This window comes from Astyanax mexicanus, chromosome 4 (genome assembly GCF_023375975.1).
Source record: "Astyanax mexicanus isolate ESR-SI-001 chromosome 4, AstMex3_surface, whole genome shotgun sequence".
Classification (NCBI taxonomy): Eukaryota; Metazoa; Chordata; class Actinopteri; order Characiformes; family Acestrorhamphidae; genus Astyanax; species Astyanax mexicanus.
This window is the reverse complement of record NC_064411.1, coordinates 56,001,892-56,021,784: the sequence shown is the minus strand read 5'-3', so window position 1 is coordinate 56,021,784 and position 19,893 is coordinate 56,001,892. Positions and strand designations below refer to the sequence as shown.

Below are 19,893 nucleotides of genomic sequence, written 5' to 3'. Positions count from 1 at the left end.
TGCCGGTTCTTTAATCTGGAGATTCCAGTAATAAAAATCCAGTTATATTTAGTGTAAGATGCCAGTTTTAAGTTTACTAGTGTTTTTTAGCAATTAGATTAGTAAAGATTGGTGTCAGAAGGGGTTCATTTAGTGTTGTGTTTAACCCTTGTGTGGTGTTCATTTTTCATAAAATGATACTAAAAAAAATATTTTTTTTAACTCAAACTCATTGGCATTGGCTCATTTTTTGTGAAAAACATATATCAAAACACATTTTCGATAAAAACACACTGTACACCCCCCCCTACACATTTATATTACATACAGTATGTTTGGCCAAGGGCTAATAAACATTGCTTCATTTGTAAATTTGAAACTAAACAAATTTTCTACTCATATCTTGAGTTTAATTCATTTTCTTTTACATTTTAGTAAAAAACTAATAAAAAAAGAGTAGCACTTTTTAAAAGAAATGTAACATAAGAAAGGTAAAGGGCAAATATTAACCATGTAAGCTGTTTATATTGCTTGCAATTTAGGTGAAGCGAGCATGTGTAAAGCATTTTAATGTAGAATTGCTTAATTTTGCTGAATTAAATACAAATAACAAAGTAAACGAGTAACAAAAATATGAACACCACACAAGGGTTAAAACCCGTCTACAAAAGTAGTTTTCTGCTCTTTAATTTTTTCCAATTTTCCATGTTTCTGCACAAATCTTGAGAATAATTTCCCAAACCTTCTTTCCAAGATTGAAACCCCTCCACCTCACCTGTTAAACATGGTGGTGGGAGATAGATTCATGTAATAATAGGAGATTATGTATGATAGGTTGAGGTTAGAGTTGACTCACTGAGTGAACCGGTTCAGGAATCGATTGCAAATTGGAATCAAGGATTCAGAACATTTTTTGTTTAGAAGCTCATGTGTTGATATGTACGGTGGCCGAGAAAGCCCAACGCAGTGCAAATTGAAAAGCGCTGCAAAAGCACAAAACACATCCATCAAAATTACAACACAGGCGCAGCAAATAGAAAAACGCGCTGCAAATAGAAAAACGCGCTGCAAATAGAAAAACGCGCTGCAAATAGAACCACAACACAACGGAAGTGAGTCACAACACAACGGAATTTTCCCGGGGGACCTTAAAAGATACTGTACCAGCTAAGCTGCGTCTTCAGTAACGTCTCGGACTTCACTATGTGTACAAAGGACAATAAGTGGCAAACAAGGCGTTTTGTGAAGCAGAACTTTTAATAAACATAACTTACTTTTCAGAAGCTTGTTTGCCACTTATTGTCCTTTGTATACAGCTGGTACAGCATCTTTTAAGGTCCCCCGGGAAAATTCCGTTGTGTTGTGACTCACTTCCGTTGTGTTGTGGTTTTGCAGAATTTGCAGCGCGTTTTTCTATTTGCTGCGCCTGTGTTGTAATTTTGATGGATGTGTTTTGTGCTTTTGCAGCGCTTTTCAATTTGCACTGCGCTGGGCTTTCTCGGCCACCGTAGATATGAGGCTCTGAACTGCGGGGAAACTCAGAGACGACGCAGAGCTCTCCTCAGACACTGGATTATATTTCAGAAAACCAGCCACAGAAACTTACTATTATATATGCTTTATGCTGATGTTTTTAGGAATTATTTTAGGAGTTATTAAGCTGAGAAGAAGACAAGGTGCGATTGTATCGTTCTTTGAGCCTTACAGTTAAATAAACGATTCCTCGAGGCACTTCCTTTTTTGCAATCGAGGTACTTAAATGAATTAAGGACTCGTTTGAGCCTTAATGGTCAGTTTGCGTATTACTGTTCTGTGAATAATTTAGGTTAAAATGGTATTTTAAGCGTTCAATTGTCTGGCATTCGTCGCTTCTCGTGTTAAACTGGCAAAGAACTGGTGAAGAACTTCACGCCCAAGTCTCGTTTTTACATAAACTGTTTTTTTTTTCTTCTTCTTGGTGTCACTTGAAGAGCCATTTTGTAGCGCCATTATTTTCAAAAGTCTTGACCAAGGAAAACCAATGAAATAGCGAAAACTGAATGTGAAAAAACATTTTCGTTAACTAAAACTACTAGAAACCGTAATTAAAAGAGAAAAATGGTAGAAAAAAAATAGAACTCTAATACAGAATTGGGAGTTTATAAAACTTAACTAAAGCAAACTGAAATTACAGATAGTTTCTGTAGTTTATGTGTTTCTCGGATTGAGATCTCTGACATGATGTGTGTTTAATGATTTCTTTTGTTGAGTTTTATTAGATAACACTTTTTTGAATCCTGCACCTCAAAGTATGAACACTAGAACTAATAAAAACATAAACTAAGCACTAATAAGAAAATAAAAACTAATAAAAACTAGCAAACTCACTCTAAAAACAAATTAAAACTAACTGAATTGGAGGAGAAAAAGTGGAAACCAAGTAAAACTAGACTATAATGAAAAGTTTAAAACTATTATAACCTTGGCCTTGACCAGAATTCATCTCGCCTGGACGCCCTGTTCTTCAGAGCAGATGTCGCAGATGTTGCAGATGTTTCAGGCGCAGCCCAAGCGATTCCCCTGACCACTTGTTGCGGGCGCTGGGGCGAGCGGGAGGCCGGCGATGTGGCCCTGTGACTTTTATGGAGTGATTTAACACTCGGCGGCCATGCTGGAAGCTTGTTAAGGGCGTGCTGGGTCTGTACGGCGGGGCTGCGAGGCCTCTCTCACCTGCTGCTTTATTGGACAGATCGGTTTCAGGGGCAGCGCCGTTTGATGCGAGGCTCGGTCGTTAGCGACCCCGCACTGCAAACGACTTGCGGTTTGGGGGGCTTTGGAGAGGTGATCCATCAGGGGGTCTCTCTCTCTCTCTTTCTTTCTCTCTCTCTTTCTTTCTCTCGCTCTCTCTCTCACTCTCTCTGCTGTCAGGGTCTGGCTGCGGTTCCCCCGGAGGAATGCCGGTAAGAGGTGTGTTTGGACTAGAGCCAGGCAGGACTTCAACAACCGCTGAAGACTATGTTTAGAATGGCCATGTCTAACTTCGCCGGGGATGTAACATGAACCAGACGCTGAGCGAAAGCCCGGCTATGAAAATAGTTGTCATAGAGGAAGTCAAACTATTTAAACATAATAAATGCAGCGTCGCGTCAGAGAAGGGGCGGATCCGGCCAGTAAGCACTGAGTACTCGCTCTTCTTGAAGGTCTTGAAGAGCCTCGTTACTCCGATCAACAGCTTGTTTTAATTGCGGCTTCTCTTCGTTCAGTAAAACCCCTATCCAGATAAATCTCTCCATCCAGATAGAGTGAATCTGATTGTGATTGGATGTGGAGAAGTATAAACATATACCATTCCGACTTCCTATTGGTTTATACTGTGATCCATCACACCTGTACATGTCCCCCCCCCCCCAACAACTCAAGCCAGAACATAGCAGACATATGTAGTCTAGTATGAAGATGATCCGTGCTGAGACTCAAGAGAACTCCAGACGAACTCCAGTCCAGCTAAGCTTCTTTAATATATTTATGCAGCTAAAACACTAGGGAACAGCCTAGTGCAAAATCCCAAATTAAATTATCAACATTAACATTTTAATATTCTAACATTTAACACACTTATTTAGTTTTTAAGTAGTTTTGAAACCAGTATTTTTATATTTTTACTTAAAGAGTAAAAAGCTTGAGTTGATACCTGATTGAAAATGTGATGTGAGATTGTAGTAACTGTGTGAGAGTACTGGAGATGCATGGGATGGAGTAACACAGGACTCCTTTAGGAACCTCTACAACTCTCTACATCCTGAAATGTTTGGCATAAACATGACCAAGAGTTTTCTGAATCAGTCTTTCTTGCTTCTGGGTGCAAAAGTTATTTTTGGCAAACTTGTTATACAGCTCTGATAAGAATAAGAGAGCACTTAAAAATGACGAGTTTCTTTGATTTTACCAAATTGAAAAAATCAAGAGGAAGATGGATGATCACAAGCCATCAAACCACCAAACTGAACTGCTTGAATTTTTGCACCAGGAGTAAAGCAGCATAAAGTTATCCAAAAGCAGTGTGTAAGACTGGTGGAGGAGAACATGATGCCAAGATGCATTAAAAAAACTGTGATTAAAACCACCAGGGTTATTCCACCAAATATTGATTTCTGAAATCTAAAACTTTATAAATTTTAGCTTGTTTTCTTTGCATTGTTTGAGGTCTAAAAGCTCTGCATCTTTTTTCTTATTTCAGCCATTTCTCATTTTCTAATTTTTTTATTCAGAAACTGAAGTGGTCTCCTAATTTTTTCCATAGCTATACATTTCTTTCTTATAGCATTGCAAACACTTCCTTCTGGGTACAAAATTATTTTGACAAACTTGAAGTTTTTTTTATCCATAAAAATCTGAGTCTTTTGGAAAGCTCTCTTATGTACAGTGTCTTTGCGAACAGGACTGTACACCATGCGTCCTTCCTCCGGGCCTCTACACACAGCTAGTAAAAGTCTGAGTTTTATCGTCCTTATGGAGCGTAAGCGTATTTGTCCGGCCTCTCGCTCGGCCTGTTAAAGTCTCAGTGAGCTGTGTGTCCCTCTGTCTGTGGAACACCTGTAGAAAGACCAGCCAGGCCCATGACTCCAGCCTCCCTGACGGCCTTCAAACCGCCGGTGTGATCTGTGCTGAGCTTAGTTTACATTACAGCGCTGGAGCTGTGGAGTCATGCTGGAAGACTGCAGTTCATATCCACTTGTGAAGTGGAGCCCAAGCCTTCTTCCCGGCAGCCTGTCCCAAAGTTCACGCTAGCAGGGTGTGGTTTACTCCAAATACAAGCTAATGTCTCATACACTGTCTCTAGTCTCTGTCCTGGGAAGACTTTCTGTCAGAATTTGGTTGGATTTAGTTGCATTTAATGACAAAAGACTGTTAGTTTGGTCAGGATGTTGGATTATCCCCACTCAACTCCCAATCTCATCTCAGGCACCTAACCTCCTAACTTCACAATTCATCCCATCCCCAACTCCCTAACTCATTCCATCCCCAACTTCCTAACTCATCCCAACCCCTCCTATTCATCCTGTCCCCAACTCCGCAATTCATCCCATCCCCAATTCCCCAACTATCCCAACTCCTCAACTCATCCCATCCCAAACTCCCCAACTCATCCCACCCCCAACTCCCCAACTCTTTACAACTCGCCAACTCATTCTGTTCCCAACTCCCCAGTTCATCCCAAACCTAACTCAACTCATCCCATCCCCAATTCCTCTATTCATACAGCCCCAATTCCTAAACTTACCCCAATACCCCAATTCCCCACTTCTTTCTGTTCCCAACTCCCCAGTTCATCCCAAACCTAACTCCCCAGCTCAGTCCATCCCCAACTCTTCAATTAATCCCATGCCCAACTCATTTTAATCCCAACTCATTCCATCCCCAATTCCCTAACTCATCCCAACTCTCCAATTTATCTCATCCCCAACTGCTCAGTTTATACAATCTCCAACTGCTAAACTTACTCCAATTCCACAGTTCATCCCACCTTAACTCCTGAACTCATCCCATCCCAACACTCCACTTTATCCCTTCCCCAACGCATTCACAACTCATCCCATCCCCAACTCCCTTATTCATCCTATTCCCAACTCCCCAACTCAACCCATTACCAACTCCCCAACTCATCCTATTCCCAACTCCCCAACTCAACCCATTACCAACTCCCCAACTCATCCTATTTCCAACTCCCCAACTCAACCCATTACCAACTCCCCAACTCATCCTATTTCCAACTCCCCAACTCAACCCATTACCAACTCCCTAATTCATCCTATTCCCAACTCCCCAATTTATCCCAGCCCCAACGTCTAAACTTACCCCAATTTCTCAATACATACCAAACTTAACTCCACAGTTCATCCCACCCCCAATTTCTAAACTCAACCTATTCCCAAGTACCTAATTCATCCCATTCCGTACTCCCCACTTTATCCCTTCCCCAACTCATCCCCCAACTTATTCACAACTCCTCACTAACCCTCCATCCCCACTTCATCTCATCCACAACTCCTAAACTCACCCCAACTCCCCAACTCATCCCAGACTACATACCACATCCCATTCAAAAGTACTGGATGGCGAGCCATCATTAAAGAGAACACAGTTCCAGTACTCCACAAAACATTGCAAAACATAATATCAAAACACTCTGATATATCGATATTTTTATACTTCTCTATATAATAGTCTTAAAATTACAAAAACATACAGTAAATCGCAATGATTTCTCAAATAATATATTGTTAAAAAATAGTTATTGCAACAGGTCTGTCTAAAAAAAAGGTTTAAAAGCATTCTTGAGAAGTATCTTCACCTCACAAAGCAGGATTAGTAGCGGAGGCTCGCCAAGTTTGGTGGAGAACCTAAAACCCTTTGACCTCTGTCTGTGGGTAATTTTTCTTGGTTATGCAAGGGTGTTTCAGTGCGGTAACCCCGTGTACGGCGCGCTGCTAGAAGATGGAGCGTTTTTTTCCGCTGTATTTACAGCAGACGCCCGGCGCTGTCTGTTCGTCCGGCCTTCGTTCCACAGGAAGGAATGTATAAGGAGCTCCCAGAGGCGTCCAGCCGGGTCTGAGTGATTGTAAGGGAATCAATCTGTGACTTCCTGTGGAATCCGTCTTCAAACAACCCATCACTCTCATTTCACCAAACAGCCCCGGGGTCAGGTTTCAGATGCCAGCGCTGGCCTGTGCTCCTCTCCTCATTATGTAGAATTCAGACGCTTTTTAGTCATTTGTTGAGTCCTGTGGACGATCTGGAACAGCTAGAGAGCAGATGTACTGGGACACCAATGAACATTGTTGTTTTATTCTATAAACTACAGACAACATTTCTCCCAAATTCCAAATAAAAATATTCTCATTTAGAGCATTTATTTGCAAAAAAAAGCGGCTAAATAACAAAAAAGATGCAGAGCTTTCAGACCTCAAATAATGCAAAAAAAACAAGTTCATATTCATAAAGTTTTAAGAGTTCAGAAATCAATATTTGGTGGAATAACCCTGGATGGTTTTTAGCAGTGCTAGCCAGGGTTAGCAGCAGGCTACAGTCCAAAATACTTACCTCTGAATGATAGATTAAAAGAGCTAGCACTTAGCACGGTTTGCAGCTAATGCTAATACTGCTCCAGCTTTAGTGCTGGAGAAACTTGGAGAAACTCTTTAATACCTGACTGGTAAAATTCATACATAACCTAATAAACGTAACGTTGGGCTGCTAAAGTTCCTGTAATAAAGACCTGAGATGATTTGGAACTCCATGACAGTCTGACACGACTACCTACCAAGTTTCATTCCTGTCCGTTGATTCATTCTGGGTGCAGCTATTTTTCTTTTTATTAAACTGGCCGTCATCATTCCCTCTCATAACTCTGTTACTGTATTAATATACAGGAGTGCATTAATACAGAAACGAGCCTCTAACAGATCATAACATGTTCTGTGGTGAGCTGAGAGCTTCCTCACTAATCCCAGAAGCTCCGGGTGAGTTTCTGTGGGTTCCTGGATTAAAACAAAGCATTCGTTTGATCCAGTATAAATATTTTTGGTCAGAATGATGCCAGAGTTTAACCATCCGACACCAGACCTTAATTTGTTTACTGATATTTTTATTTTTTTATTATGTTTACATTACTGCTGTTATTATTTGGTTGATTTTTATGCTTTTTGGGAATTCAGATCCTCAAAGAATTTAACTATTGTTGTCTTTTCTCTGATAGAAGTTTTATTTGGTAGCTGTCATTTTAAAATGTTAGTTTAACTGTTTATTTATTCTACTTTTGTTTCATTTTTAGAATTAAATGTAGCGATGTAGCTTTAGGTAAGGGTCACTCTCAGTGTATTTTGTTTTTTTTTTAATAAATACACTAGAAAGCTCTTTTCTATTTCAATTCTAATGTGGCCGCCAGCTGAAGTACTGCCGTCTACTTCCTCCGGAAGCTGAGAAAGGCCCGTCTCCCTCCACCCATCCTCACACTCTTCTATAGAGGGACCATTGAGAGCATCTTGAGCAGCTGCATCACTGCCTGGTTTGGGACCTGCACCGTCTCTGACCGCAAGACCCTCCAGCGTATTGTGAGGACAGCTGAGAGGATCATCGGCGTCTCTCTCCCCTCCATCACGGACATTTACACCACCCGCAGCATCCGCAAAGCAACCAGCATTGTGAATGACCCCACCCATCCCTCACACAAACTGTTCTCCCTCCTGCCTTCGGGAAGAAGGTACCGCAGCATCCGGTCCAGCACGACCAGATTCTGCAACAGCTTCTACCCCCAAGCCATCAGACTCCTCAACTGCAGAGACTGAACTGATGGTTTTCTGTACATGCACACACACTCTTACCCCACTTACCCCAGAAAATGGAAAGCACTAAAAACCCTACTACCTCACTGCACACTGTGTAATAGAGTAATTACTACCTCACCTGGTCCTTTTTGCACACTGCATAATTTGCACACTGTCTTGTTATTTATTATTCTTTGTCTGTATTGTGTTGTATTGTCTGTCTGCACTTTTGTACTGTTGCACTATTGTTCTGTCTACACTGTGTTTATGTGCACCATGGTCCCTGGAGGAACGTTGTTTCGTTTCACTGTGTACTCTGTATATAGCTGAAATGACAATAAAAACCACTTTGACTTTGACTTTGACTTTGGAAAAAATGACAAAAAACAAGCTTAAAAAGTCACAGTTTTAAAATCACAAGGGTCTTATTTACAAAGTACTGTAGACAAAATATTTTTTTTGTATGTTTCTACTGTTGCCGTAGTATATTCCTGAAAATGCCAAAAAAAAAAGTTTTGTCAAATCTTTAAGAATATCGTTATAACAAAAATACCCTCAAGTAAACTAAATAATAAAAATATATATATATATATATTTGAAAAATTTTAGACATATTCTTATATTAAGAAAAAATATAAGTAAGATTACTTAAAATAAGCACAAATCTAGTAAAAGTCACTTATTTTAAGTCACTCTTTCTCTTTCTTTCCTGGGGTGGTCCTGATTAGTGCCAGTTCCATCATTATAATGTTTTTGATGGTTTTTGCGTTTTTTCTGGATACTTTCAAAGTTCTTGAAATTCTTCTTTTCTTAAAGTCATTTTTTTCTTTATTTAGTTGAGTAGTTCTTGCTTCTCATAACCTGGATTCGAACATTACTCAAATATTCACTATTCACTGTATACCTGTAACTCTACCTCTTCACTACTTTACTTTAACTGATGCTCTCAAACACTTTATTAAGAGACAAGAAATTCAAGTAATTAACTCTTGATGAGTTCAGCACAGCTGTTAACTGAAAGCCTGAATTCCAGGTGACTCTACTATAACTGTACTGCATATCTGACTCAGAGTGTTTGTGTAAATCTGACTTTCTGTGTGTTTTTCTTTCTGCACTCACTCACTCACTCACTCATACACCTGTTTGAGGTTGCAGGCTGCATTCCGCGGGCAGGTCTGTTGTGCCGGCTCTTTAGCGTAGCCGGGCTGTTGACAGGAGCGATGGCGTGTGTTGCCGTGGCTTGCACCGGGGCGGCGTTCAAAGCGCTCGGCGCAGCGGCTGCTCCCATTATCCCTCAGTATCAAAGGCGGCGGCGGCGGCTTATTTGAACAGGTGACTCCCATTAAATCCCATGACCCTGCCTCGCCTCGCCTCGCCCGCCACCGCTGCCGTTAGCGACTCGGCGCGAGGCTGCCGGTGGAGCGATATCTCAGCTGCGGCCCTTGAGCCGGGGGCCTGCCTATCAATTACTCGTGGGACCCCGGCTCGAGAGCCGCAGCTGAGCTATCACTCCACCGGCAGCCTCGGGGGTCAGGGTCTTATTCGTCCACTTCCTGTGGGCGTGGCCATCTCGGACGCACCGCGCCTTACCTCACTTTTAACTCTTAATGAAAGCCGTTCCTCGCCGTCCGTCACCCCGCGGACATGTTCACCACGCTGTCTGCCGAAACACGGGGATGACATGCCTTCTCATGTTTATGGACGTGAAAAAAAACTTTTTACGCTTTTCTTAAAGCAGAAATATTCCAGTTTTTAATAACAGCTTCCAGCTTGGCAGGAAAAGGTGTTGCGAGGTGTTGATTGGTCTGTTTTGCATTCCTCACTCCCTAGCATTAGCCCTTGTTCCATAGTTTTATCATTTTATAAAAATATTCAGCTTACTTCTAACTTGTTTTCCCTTGTTTTAAGTAGTCATATCTACTGCACTGCAAAAATCCATTTACAAAAACGAAAAAATATATATAATAATTAAAAAAGGACATGCTTATATTATGCAAAAAAAACATCAACAAAAATATGACAATTTGAAAAAAATAAAGCTTCTAAATTACAATAAAATGCATAAAAATATATATTCCTTCTTCTAATCTTAATTTAATAATCCCAAAATTAGACATATTAGACATTTAATTAACGTTTAAGAGGATTTCACTTGATATAATGTTTTGCAGTCTTGGTGGAAACGTCTCTCAAGTAAAAAAAAAAAAAATCACGTATGGAACTTTTTACGCTTTTCTTAAAGCAGAAATATTCCAGTTTTTAATAACAGCCAGCCGGGCAGGAAAAGGTGATGCGAGGTGTTGATTGGTCTGTTTTGCATTCCTCACTCCAGCCCTGATCACATCAGTCTTCACTGCAAAAACTCAAATCTTACAGAGTTGAGGATTGTTTTATCATTTTAAAATAATAAATAAATACATTTCTAACTTATTTTTATTTGTTTTAAGTAGTTTATTCTCCTGAAAGTGTGTCTAGTTTTTTTTGCTTGTTTTGCTGCACTGCAAAAAAAAATCTATTTACAAAAACTCAAAAAAAAAAAAAAAATATATATATATATATATATATATATATATATATATATATATATATATAAATATAGAAGTATATGCTTCTTATATGTTTTTCTTGCCATTATTTCTTGCCAAATAAGCAAAATCAAAAAAATTTTTTAGTAAAAATGACTCTTTTGACTTAATAACAGCTTCCAGCTTGGCAGGAAAAGGTGTTGCGAGTTGTTGATTGGTCTATTTTGCATTCCTCACTCCAGCCCTGCTTACATCAGTTCACATCTGCAAAAAATATTATTTTCATTTGTACATTGTTTTAGAACTTCATATTTCATATCATAACATTCTTTGATTTTACCAAATTAAAGATTTCTGGAATATAATCAAGAGGAAGATGGATGATCACAAGCCATCAAACCACCAAACTGAACTGCTTGAATTTTTGCACCAGGAGTAAAGCAGCATAAAGTTATCCAAAAGCAGTGTGTAAGACTGGTGGAGGAGAACATGATGCCAAGATGCATGAAAAAAAACTGTGATTAAAAAACAACCAGGTTTATTCCACCAAATATTAATTGATTTCTGAACTCTTAACTCACCCTGCGCTTTTGCGGTGTTGGTGTAAAGTTCTCCAGAGTTCTAACAGGGTTCTGTTGTGTGTTTTTGGTTCTCCAGCAGAGAACCGAGGGCTTCTGGAAGTCCGTGGCCAGTAAGGTTCCCAGGGAGCCGTGGGAGATGCGGATCCTCAACCCTTACTTCATCCAGGAAGCTGCTTTCCAGTTCATCGGCCTGCCGTTAAACAACGGAGTCATGGGCAAAGGGGTGAGTGCCAGTTTCTCAGTGCCAGGCTCAGTGCCAGGCTGAGTGTGCCAGTTTCTCAGACATTTGTTTTTCGTTAGGGAGTTTAGCAGCTGTGGTGGGATCTGAAATCTGCAGAATATGATGTATAAAGCAGAGGTTCAGCTGATCAGGCCTTATTGAAGCAGAGTTACGGAACATCTGACCTGATCATGTTCATATGCATCATTTTCCTTAGGGATTAACTGAAATTACATATAATATATATTGACATATATATAAAACATTTTCAAAATACTGGACTAACTATTTTAACTATTTAATACATTTTATATCCTGTAAAAAACATAAAATGCATTTAGTTGATGTTCAGCTGTTTCTTTTAAATAGTAACTTTACATGAGAAGTAAATTTTTGTGAAAGTTGATGTAAATACTGTAGATCTTTTTCCAGTCAATTTTGAGGCATTTCCTTTGGTCAATTCATCATAAAATTGTAACAAACTGCGAAAAAGAGTTACAGTTACTGATTACTATTATTAGTTTAAATTATACACTGATATGTGTTTGGATTGGTTTGGTGGTTTACTGTGGTTTGGTTTGGTCTGGATTGGTTGGTTTGGTTATGTTTAGTGTGGTTGGCTTTGGTTTGGTGTTTTTTTTTCATGTTTATTTTATTGATGTTTAGTTGGATGGTTTGGGGTCTGGTTTGGTCAGTTTAGTTTGGTTTAGTCTGGATTGGTTGGTTGGTTTTGGTTTAATTTGGATTTGGTTTGGGTTGCCTTTGGACAGACTTGGATTGGTTTGGTCAGGTTTAGTTTAGTTTGGTTGAGTTTGGTTTGGATTTGGTCAGGTTTGGCTTGATTTGGTTAAGTTTGGTTTGGTTGGCTTTGGATAGTTTGGTAATTTTTTCATGTTTAGTTTATTGATGGTTTGGTTGGATGGTTTGGTCTGGATTGGTTGGTAGGTTGGTTTGATTTAGTGGGGTTAGTTTGGTTTAGTCTGGATTGGTTGGTTTGGTTATGTTTAGTGTGGTTGGCTTTGGTTTGGTGTTTTTTTTCATGTTTATTTTATTGATGTTTAGTTGGATGGTTTGGGGTCTGGTTTGGTCAGTTTAGTTTGGTTTAGTCTGGATTGGTTGGTTGGTTTTGGTTTAATTTGGATTTGGTTTGGGTTGCCTTTGGACAGACTTGGATTGGTTTGGTCAGGTTTAGTTTAGTTTGGTTGAGTTTGGTTTGGATTTGGTCAGGTTTGGCTTGATTTGGTTAAGTTTGGTTTGGTTGGCTTTGGATAGTTTGGTAATTTTTTTCATGTTTAGTTTATTGATGGTTTGGTTGGATGGTTTGGTCTGGATTGGTTGGTAGGTTGGTTTGATTTAGTGGGGTTAGTTTGGTTTAGTCTGGATTGGTTGGTTTGCTTAGTTTAATATGGATTTGGTTTGGGTTGGCTTTGGCCAGACTTGGCTTGGCTTGGTTTGGTTTAGTTTAGTTTGGTTGACTTTGGTTTGGATTGGGTTTGAGTTGCCTTTGGCCAGACTTTGCTGGGCCTGGTTTGGTTTGGTTTGGTTTGGTCAGGTTTAGTTTAGATTGGTTTATGTTGGCCGGATATGTCTTGGTTTGGTATGGTCAGGTTTAGTTTAGTTCTGTTGAGTTTGGGTTGGCTTTGGCCAGACTTAGCTTGGTTTGGTTTGGTCAGGTTTAGTTTAGTTTGGTTAAGTTTGGAATGTTTGGTTTAAGTGACTTGTCTTGGTTTGGCTAAGTCAGGTCAAGAATTTTGGTTTAAGAGAAAGTATTCCTCCAGTTTTCTAAATAACCAGTATTTTATATGTCCACTGTTTCTTCTAACCAGTAGATAACTTAAGGAAGCTTCTGAAAGCAGTCGTTGTAAAGGACAGGAAGTGACGTTGATGTTGGGCAAGTGGCAGTAATGTTTGGAACAGTTAATTTAGCTATTTAAAGGCTTTAGTGTAACTTTCATCTTTGTGTTTTGATGCCAAAACAGACAAACAGGGACTAGTAAAACAGAGCCAATTAGGTTAATTGAGTTAAATAAGCAGTTGAAACAGATATTATAGTCTGGGCTATTAGTGTTAAAGAGCAGGACTGCTGCCACATTATTAACACCCATCAAAGAGAGTACAAGAGGAAACATCAGGGTTAAATATCTTTACTGTGTGTCCAGGTTGGGTAACAGAGCAGTTATCAGAGATCTGATAATAATGTTATTTTTGACTCATGGTAAAAGTCTATAGGATTCCAGACTAAATATTTTACGGTAATAAGTATTCAGACACCTGCTTACTCATTGTTTCTTCTGAAATGAAGGGTATTATAAAGAGTTTATTCTGCTTTTGTTGGAGTAACTGTGTCTCTGCTGTACAGATAAGACTTTCTACTAGATATTGTGAATTATGGGATGTTAGTTGTTTAATGCTGGGGGCTGTTTACCCCTCCAGCTTATGCCTGCCTGGCATTGAGCTTGAAATTGGTTTGGTCAGGTTTAATTTAGTTGGTTTTGGATGTGTTATGTTGGGTTGTTGAGTTGAGTTTGGATTGGTTTGTTTGGTTCAGTTTGGTTTAGTCAGGTTTAATTTAGTTGGGTTTGGATGGGTTGGTCTGGTCTGGTTAAATTAGTGTATGGGTTAGGTTTGGATTGGTTGCATTTTATTTCATTTGCATGAATTGAGTTTGATTTGGTTGGTTTAGATTTGGATTGGTCAGGTTTAATTGGTTTAGTTTGGTTTGGTTGGGTTTGGATAGTTTGGTTTGGTCAAGTATAGTTGGGTTGGATTTGGATGGGTTGTTTTGAGTTAGGGTTTGGATTGGTTGATTTGGGTTTGAATGGGTTGGGTTAAGTTTGGTTTGGTCTGGTTAGCTTTAATTTTGTTGTATTGTTTTGCATTGGTTGATTTAGGTTTGAATGGTTTGGGTTGACTGGTTTGGTCTGGTCTCATCTGGTCATGTTTAATTTAGTTTGGTTGTGTTTGGATGGGTTGTGTTGAGTTGGGTTTGAATTGGTTGGTTTGCTTTGGTTTTGGATTGGTATGGGTTGGTTTAATTTAGTTGGGTTGTGTTTGGATGGTTGTGTGGAGTTGGGTTTGGATTGGTTGGGTTTGTTTTCATTTAGGTGAGATGAGTTTGGTTGGTTTGGTTTGGATTGCTTGATTTAATTTGGATTTGTTTTAGGTTGGCTTTGGCCAGACTTGACTTGGTATTGTTTTGTCAGGTTTAGTTTAGTTTGGTTGAGTTTAGTTTGGATTTGGTTTTTGGTGGCTTTGCTCAGGTTTGGCTTGGCTTGGCTTGGTTTGGTTGGTTTGGTTGGGTATGGGTAGTTTTTTGTTCAAGTTGATTTAGTTGGGTTGGGTTTGGATTGTTTGGTTTGGTCAGGTTACTCAATTTGATTGGGTTGAGTTACTTGGTTTGGTTGTTTGGGTTGCTTAGTTTGGTTCGGTCAAGTTTATTTTATTTGTGTTGGGTTTGGATAGTTTGATTTGGTCAAATTTAGTTCAGTTGGATTACTTGCTTTGCTTGTGTGGGGTTACCTGGCTTTGGTTGCTTGATTTGGGTTGGGTTGGTTTGGTTTAGTTTAGTTGAGTTGAGTTTGGATTGTTCAGTTTAGTCGGGTTTAGCAGTTTGTTGGGGTAGTGTTTTGCTCCACAGCAAAGGCAGTATTGAAACAGTCACCAGAATTGAGAAGCTATAAAACTATTTATGGGTTATGACTGGAAATGTTGTTGGAATTTGGGTTTGTTGGAACAGAACCAGTTCCACTTCAGCTGAACAGCACTAGAGTAAAGCCTGGGCTCTCTGGAACGGGTAGCAGCACTGAAGAACTAACTGGATGTGCTCAGACTTCTTGAACTGAAATGGCAGGCTGATCCTTAAAGGCAATTTTATGGAAATAGGGGTCACAGGAAGCCTTGGGCACGTGTTTCCTCAAATGAACTGTAATTACCATGAAGGTCACCACAGGTCAAACACAGCATGGCTAATCCTCTGGATAGCCTGAACCCCACACTGCATCCACAGCAGGCCGAGTCACACAGCGACGCATGTTTTATTTAAATTTGCTGCCTGAAGAACTTACCCGTCAAACGCTAACATAGAGAAATTTATGAGATGTCCAAATCTGTCCAAATGAGTCCAAATCTGTCTAAATGTTTGAGGACAACCCAACTAATGAATGCTGCATGCATCAACTTGAGTTGCGTCCATTGCTTACACCTGACGTCTAGCCTGTTGTATTGTAGTGAGTATTGTCAATAGAATAAGACTCACTGAAGCAGATGAATAAACAAAAAACTTTGATTTCAGGAGAAGCAACAACTAATCAGGTGTCTTTTCCAGTGCTTTTGTCCATAATGGTGATGCGATACGTATCATGATGCAATGCTTATATACTGTATCGCCATTATGGACTCGGAGACATGCTTATTTGTTTCTCATTCTGAAAATAGCCAAGGTTTCTCCTGGACTGCATGAACACCTTGTTTGATTTGGTAATGTTTTGTTTAGTTTAGTTTAGTTGCTTAGTTTAGTTTAGTTGTGTTTGGTTTGAATGGTTTGGGTTGATTGGTTTGGTTTAGTTTAGTTGACTTGGTTTGATTGGGTTTGGTTGCTTGGTTGGGTTGGGTTACTTGGTTTTGGTTGCTTGGTTGGGTTGGGTTGAGTTGCTTAGTTAGGTTGCTTAGTTTAGTTTATTTGGTTTGGGTTGGGTTGCTTGGTTGGTTTGGGTTGGGTTGCTTGGTTGGGTTGGGTTGCTTGATTGGTTTGGGTTGGGTTGCTTGGTTTGGGGCGCTTGGTTGGGTTGGGTTGCTTGATTGGTTTGGGTTGGGTTGCTTGGTTTGGGTTGCTTGGTTGGTTTGGGTTGGGTTGCTTGATTGGTTTGGGTTGGGTTGCTTGGTTTGGGTTGCTTGGTTGGTTTGGGTTGGGTTGCTTGGTTTGGGTTGCTTGATTGGTTTGGGTTGGGTTGCTTGGTTTGGGTTGCTTGGTTGGTTTGGGTTGGGTTGCTTGGTTTGGGTTGCTTGGTTGGGTTGGGTTGCTTGGTTTGGTTTAGTATCATTCAATTTTTTTATGGTTTGGGTTGGGTAGCTTGGTTTGGTTTAGTTTAGTTTTGTTGGTTTGGGTTGGGTTGCCTGGTTTAGTTTTGTTTAATTTTGTTTGGTTGGTTTGGGTTAGGTTGTTTTGGTTTGGTTTAGTTTGGTTGGTTTGGTTTTGTTTTGCTTAGTTTGGTTTGGTTTGGTTTAGTTTGGTTGGTTTGGTTTTGTTTAGCTTAGTTTGGTTTTGTTTAGCTTAGTTGGTTTTGTTTAGATTAGTTTGGTTTGGGTTGGGTTGCTTGGTTTGGTTTGGTTTTGTTTAGATTAGTTTGGTTTGGGTTGGGTTGCTTGGTTTGGTTTAGTTTTGTTTAGTTTCGTTTCATTTCGTTTGGTTGGTTTGGGTTGGGTTGGGTTGGGTTGGGTTGCTTGGTTTGGTTTAGTTTTGTTTAGTTTCGTTTCATTTCGTTTGGTTGGTTTGGGTTGGATTGTATACCCCTAATGAAGAATCTCAACATTCTCAACTCTTTCCTATTAAGAAATCCCTGATCGGCTTGGATTCCAGTCTTTCAGATCAGACCACACATCTGTAATTCCTGTAGGTGTGTGGTAGTGCTGGTGCTCAGAGTGTGGAGGTGTGTCAGGACCACTTCTTTTATGACTCTGCAGTCAGGCAGCGACTCCCGGCCCCCCACAGACTACATACCTCGTCTGAGTGAAGTATGTGTTTATGAATAGGAGAGGTATTCTGGAGTCCGAGTCCAAGATCACATCCAGATGATACACTGATCCGAGCTTTTCCTGGATATTCACAACACGACTTACAGGCAGAGCTCTAGATATTTAGAACTGGGGGTGTAAGAGATTATAAATATTGCATTGTGAAATTTTTATGTGAGAACAAAAGTACGTGCAATACTGTATTCATTTTCAATTATAAGTGTCGATGTAAAGATTGGTGTCAGAAGTGGTTCAGCAGAATATTTCTCACCCACACACCAAGAGAAACTGATTCAGAAACTGAAGTGGTTTCATTTTTTATTCCAGAGCTGTATTTTGAAGTGAAATTATGATTTTATTACTGCAACATTGAGTATGAATGAAGCCCGTAAAATAATAATATTAATAATAATAATACATTTTATTTGTTGGCACCTTTTAAGACACTCAAGGTCACCTTACATCCAATAGATCCTGTGTACATATAGTACATACAGGGGTTGGATAATGAAACTGTAACTCCTGGTTTTAGAGCTCAATAATTGATTGTGGTGACGGACAGTTCTGGTGGAAACAGGAGAGTTGAGGTGCACATTGAATTCTGCGTGATTTGATCAGCCGTGGTTTTATGTTTTTTGGATACAATCCGGGTTAGCACCCGAACATCCCTTTCAGACAGCTTCCTCTTACAGCGTCCACAGTTAATCCTGTTGGATGTGGTGGGTTCTTCTTGGTGGTATGCTGACATTACCCTGGATACCGTGGCTCTTGATGCATCACAAAGACTTGCTGTCTTGGTCACAGATGCTCCAGCAAGACGTGCACCAACAATTTGTCCTCTTTTGAACTCTGGTATGTCCCCCATAATGTTATAGTGTGCATTGTAATATTTAGAGCAGAACTGTGCTCTTACCCTGCTAATTGAACCTTCACACTCTGCTCTTACTGGTGCAATGTGCAATTAATGAAGATTGGCCACCAGGCTGCTCCAATTTAGCCATGAAACCTCCCACACTAAAATCACAGGTGTTTTACTCATTCACAATGAGTAAAATAACCACTTTTAGTCCCACGTCTCAACCCTCTCTGAGCTCGGCGTGATAAAGCCGTCAGGTTGGCCACCTCCTGAAGAGGCCACCACCCTCTTTGAACTGAAGAGGAACATGTGCACAGCACATGGGACCACCCCCACCTACCCAGGAGGGAAGCTGTTTCATGCGGTACTGATCAGGACGGGATACACTTTGACACATCCTTCCCCCTCCGAGTCCTCCTAACACTCACCTGCTGCCGGGGGGAGGGGGTGGTAAGGGGGACTCACGCCACCCGTAGTGCACCGCTGGTTGTGTTCATGTGTAGCATGTGCGTGTGTAGCGCATTAGCCGCCGCCGCGAGCTAATGATTTCCAATAGCTCCCCCCCGCCCCCCCTGGGAGATGAGGAAGTGGGGGTCTGGCGGCTGAAATTGGCGTGTCGCGGGTTGGGGGGCTGTTTAGGCTAATTGTTAATCACACGCAGCTCAAGATGAGTTAACAACCACCGGCCTGAACAAAGCCAGGGTTCCTCACGGGCACCGCGGCTCAGAAGGCTGGAAGCAGCAGAATTTGGACGCAGTGCTGCTGAGCAACAATAAACAGTGGGCAGAAACTCACCGAGCTCACCGGCTGTTGTTTTGTGGCTAACACGTCCAGTCTCTACTGACCCGGGGGCTCGCTAGGGCGTCCACAGATGCTGGAAATGACTTTAAAAGTCTTAAGAAGTCTTAAAAGGTCGTGAAGGACGACTACAGAGCAGCTACAGTGGGGTTCAGAAAAGCAATTCGAGTGCTGGGCAATTTATTTTATTTATTAAATTTGAAAAGGCAATTTTAAGTTTTAAGTATCTATTACTTTCAGTTTAAATAAATAACTAAATAAGTCACTTAAGAAACTTAAATTTAAGAGCGTGAGGAAGTATTGCAAATTCCCGATGCCGACAAAGTGAGTATGTAGATGTTGGGGTTGTAGAAAGATATTCACAGCTGTAGTTGAAGGAGTAGATGAAAAATGTGTAAAAAAAAATATATAAAAAATTTAACAAAAGTTAAAAAGTTGTAAATATCAAAAAGAAATGATAGTGGGATGGATTGTGTTTTTTTGCTAATTGCTAAAACTATATGAATATAGGAATCTGAAAACTACTAAAGCTATGAAAGCTACTCATTTTTGAAGTGTTTATCCGTCTTACCTTAGTTACCCGCGCCTTCCAAAGACTGACCCGCGCATATTTTTTAAACATTCCGCTCAGTTCGAAGACTGAGCTCATACTGAAAATGTTCCGGTACTGTTCCAGCACTTTCGATGCAAATACCATGTGGAATAAATTTAACAAAAGTAAAAAAAAAATTAAATATCGAAAGAAATGATAGTGGGATAGATTGGGAGAGACTGAGATTTTGGCTCATTCTTCTTTATAAAACAGATGAAGATCAGTCAGGTTGGATGGAGAGCGTTGGTCTGTGAACAGCAATTTTCATGTCTCTCCACAGAAGGTGGATGAATGGGATTTAAGACTGGA

At 40.2% G+C, this 19,893-nt stretch overlaps 1 protein-coding gene across 9 annotated transcripts in view; it reads left to right on the top strand.

Moving 5' to 3' along the window:
• st3gal3b (ST3 beta-galactoside alpha-2,3-sialyltransferase 3b) overlaps positions 1-19,893 on the top strand; it is a 158,265-nt gene that overhangs the window by 83,434 nt on the left and 54,938 nt on the right. For all 9 annotated transcript variants that reach the window (XR_007438566.1, XR_007438565.1, XR_007438571.1 and 6 more), the window contains one exon: positions 11,465-11,611. Coding sequence is in view for 1 of the 9 variants with exons in the window: in XM_049476650.1 (XP_049332607.1) it covers positions 11,465-11,611 (147 nt within the window). In the remaining 8 variants the exon portion in view is untranslated. The remainder of the gene's footprint in view (positions 1-11,464; positions 11,612-19,893) is intronic.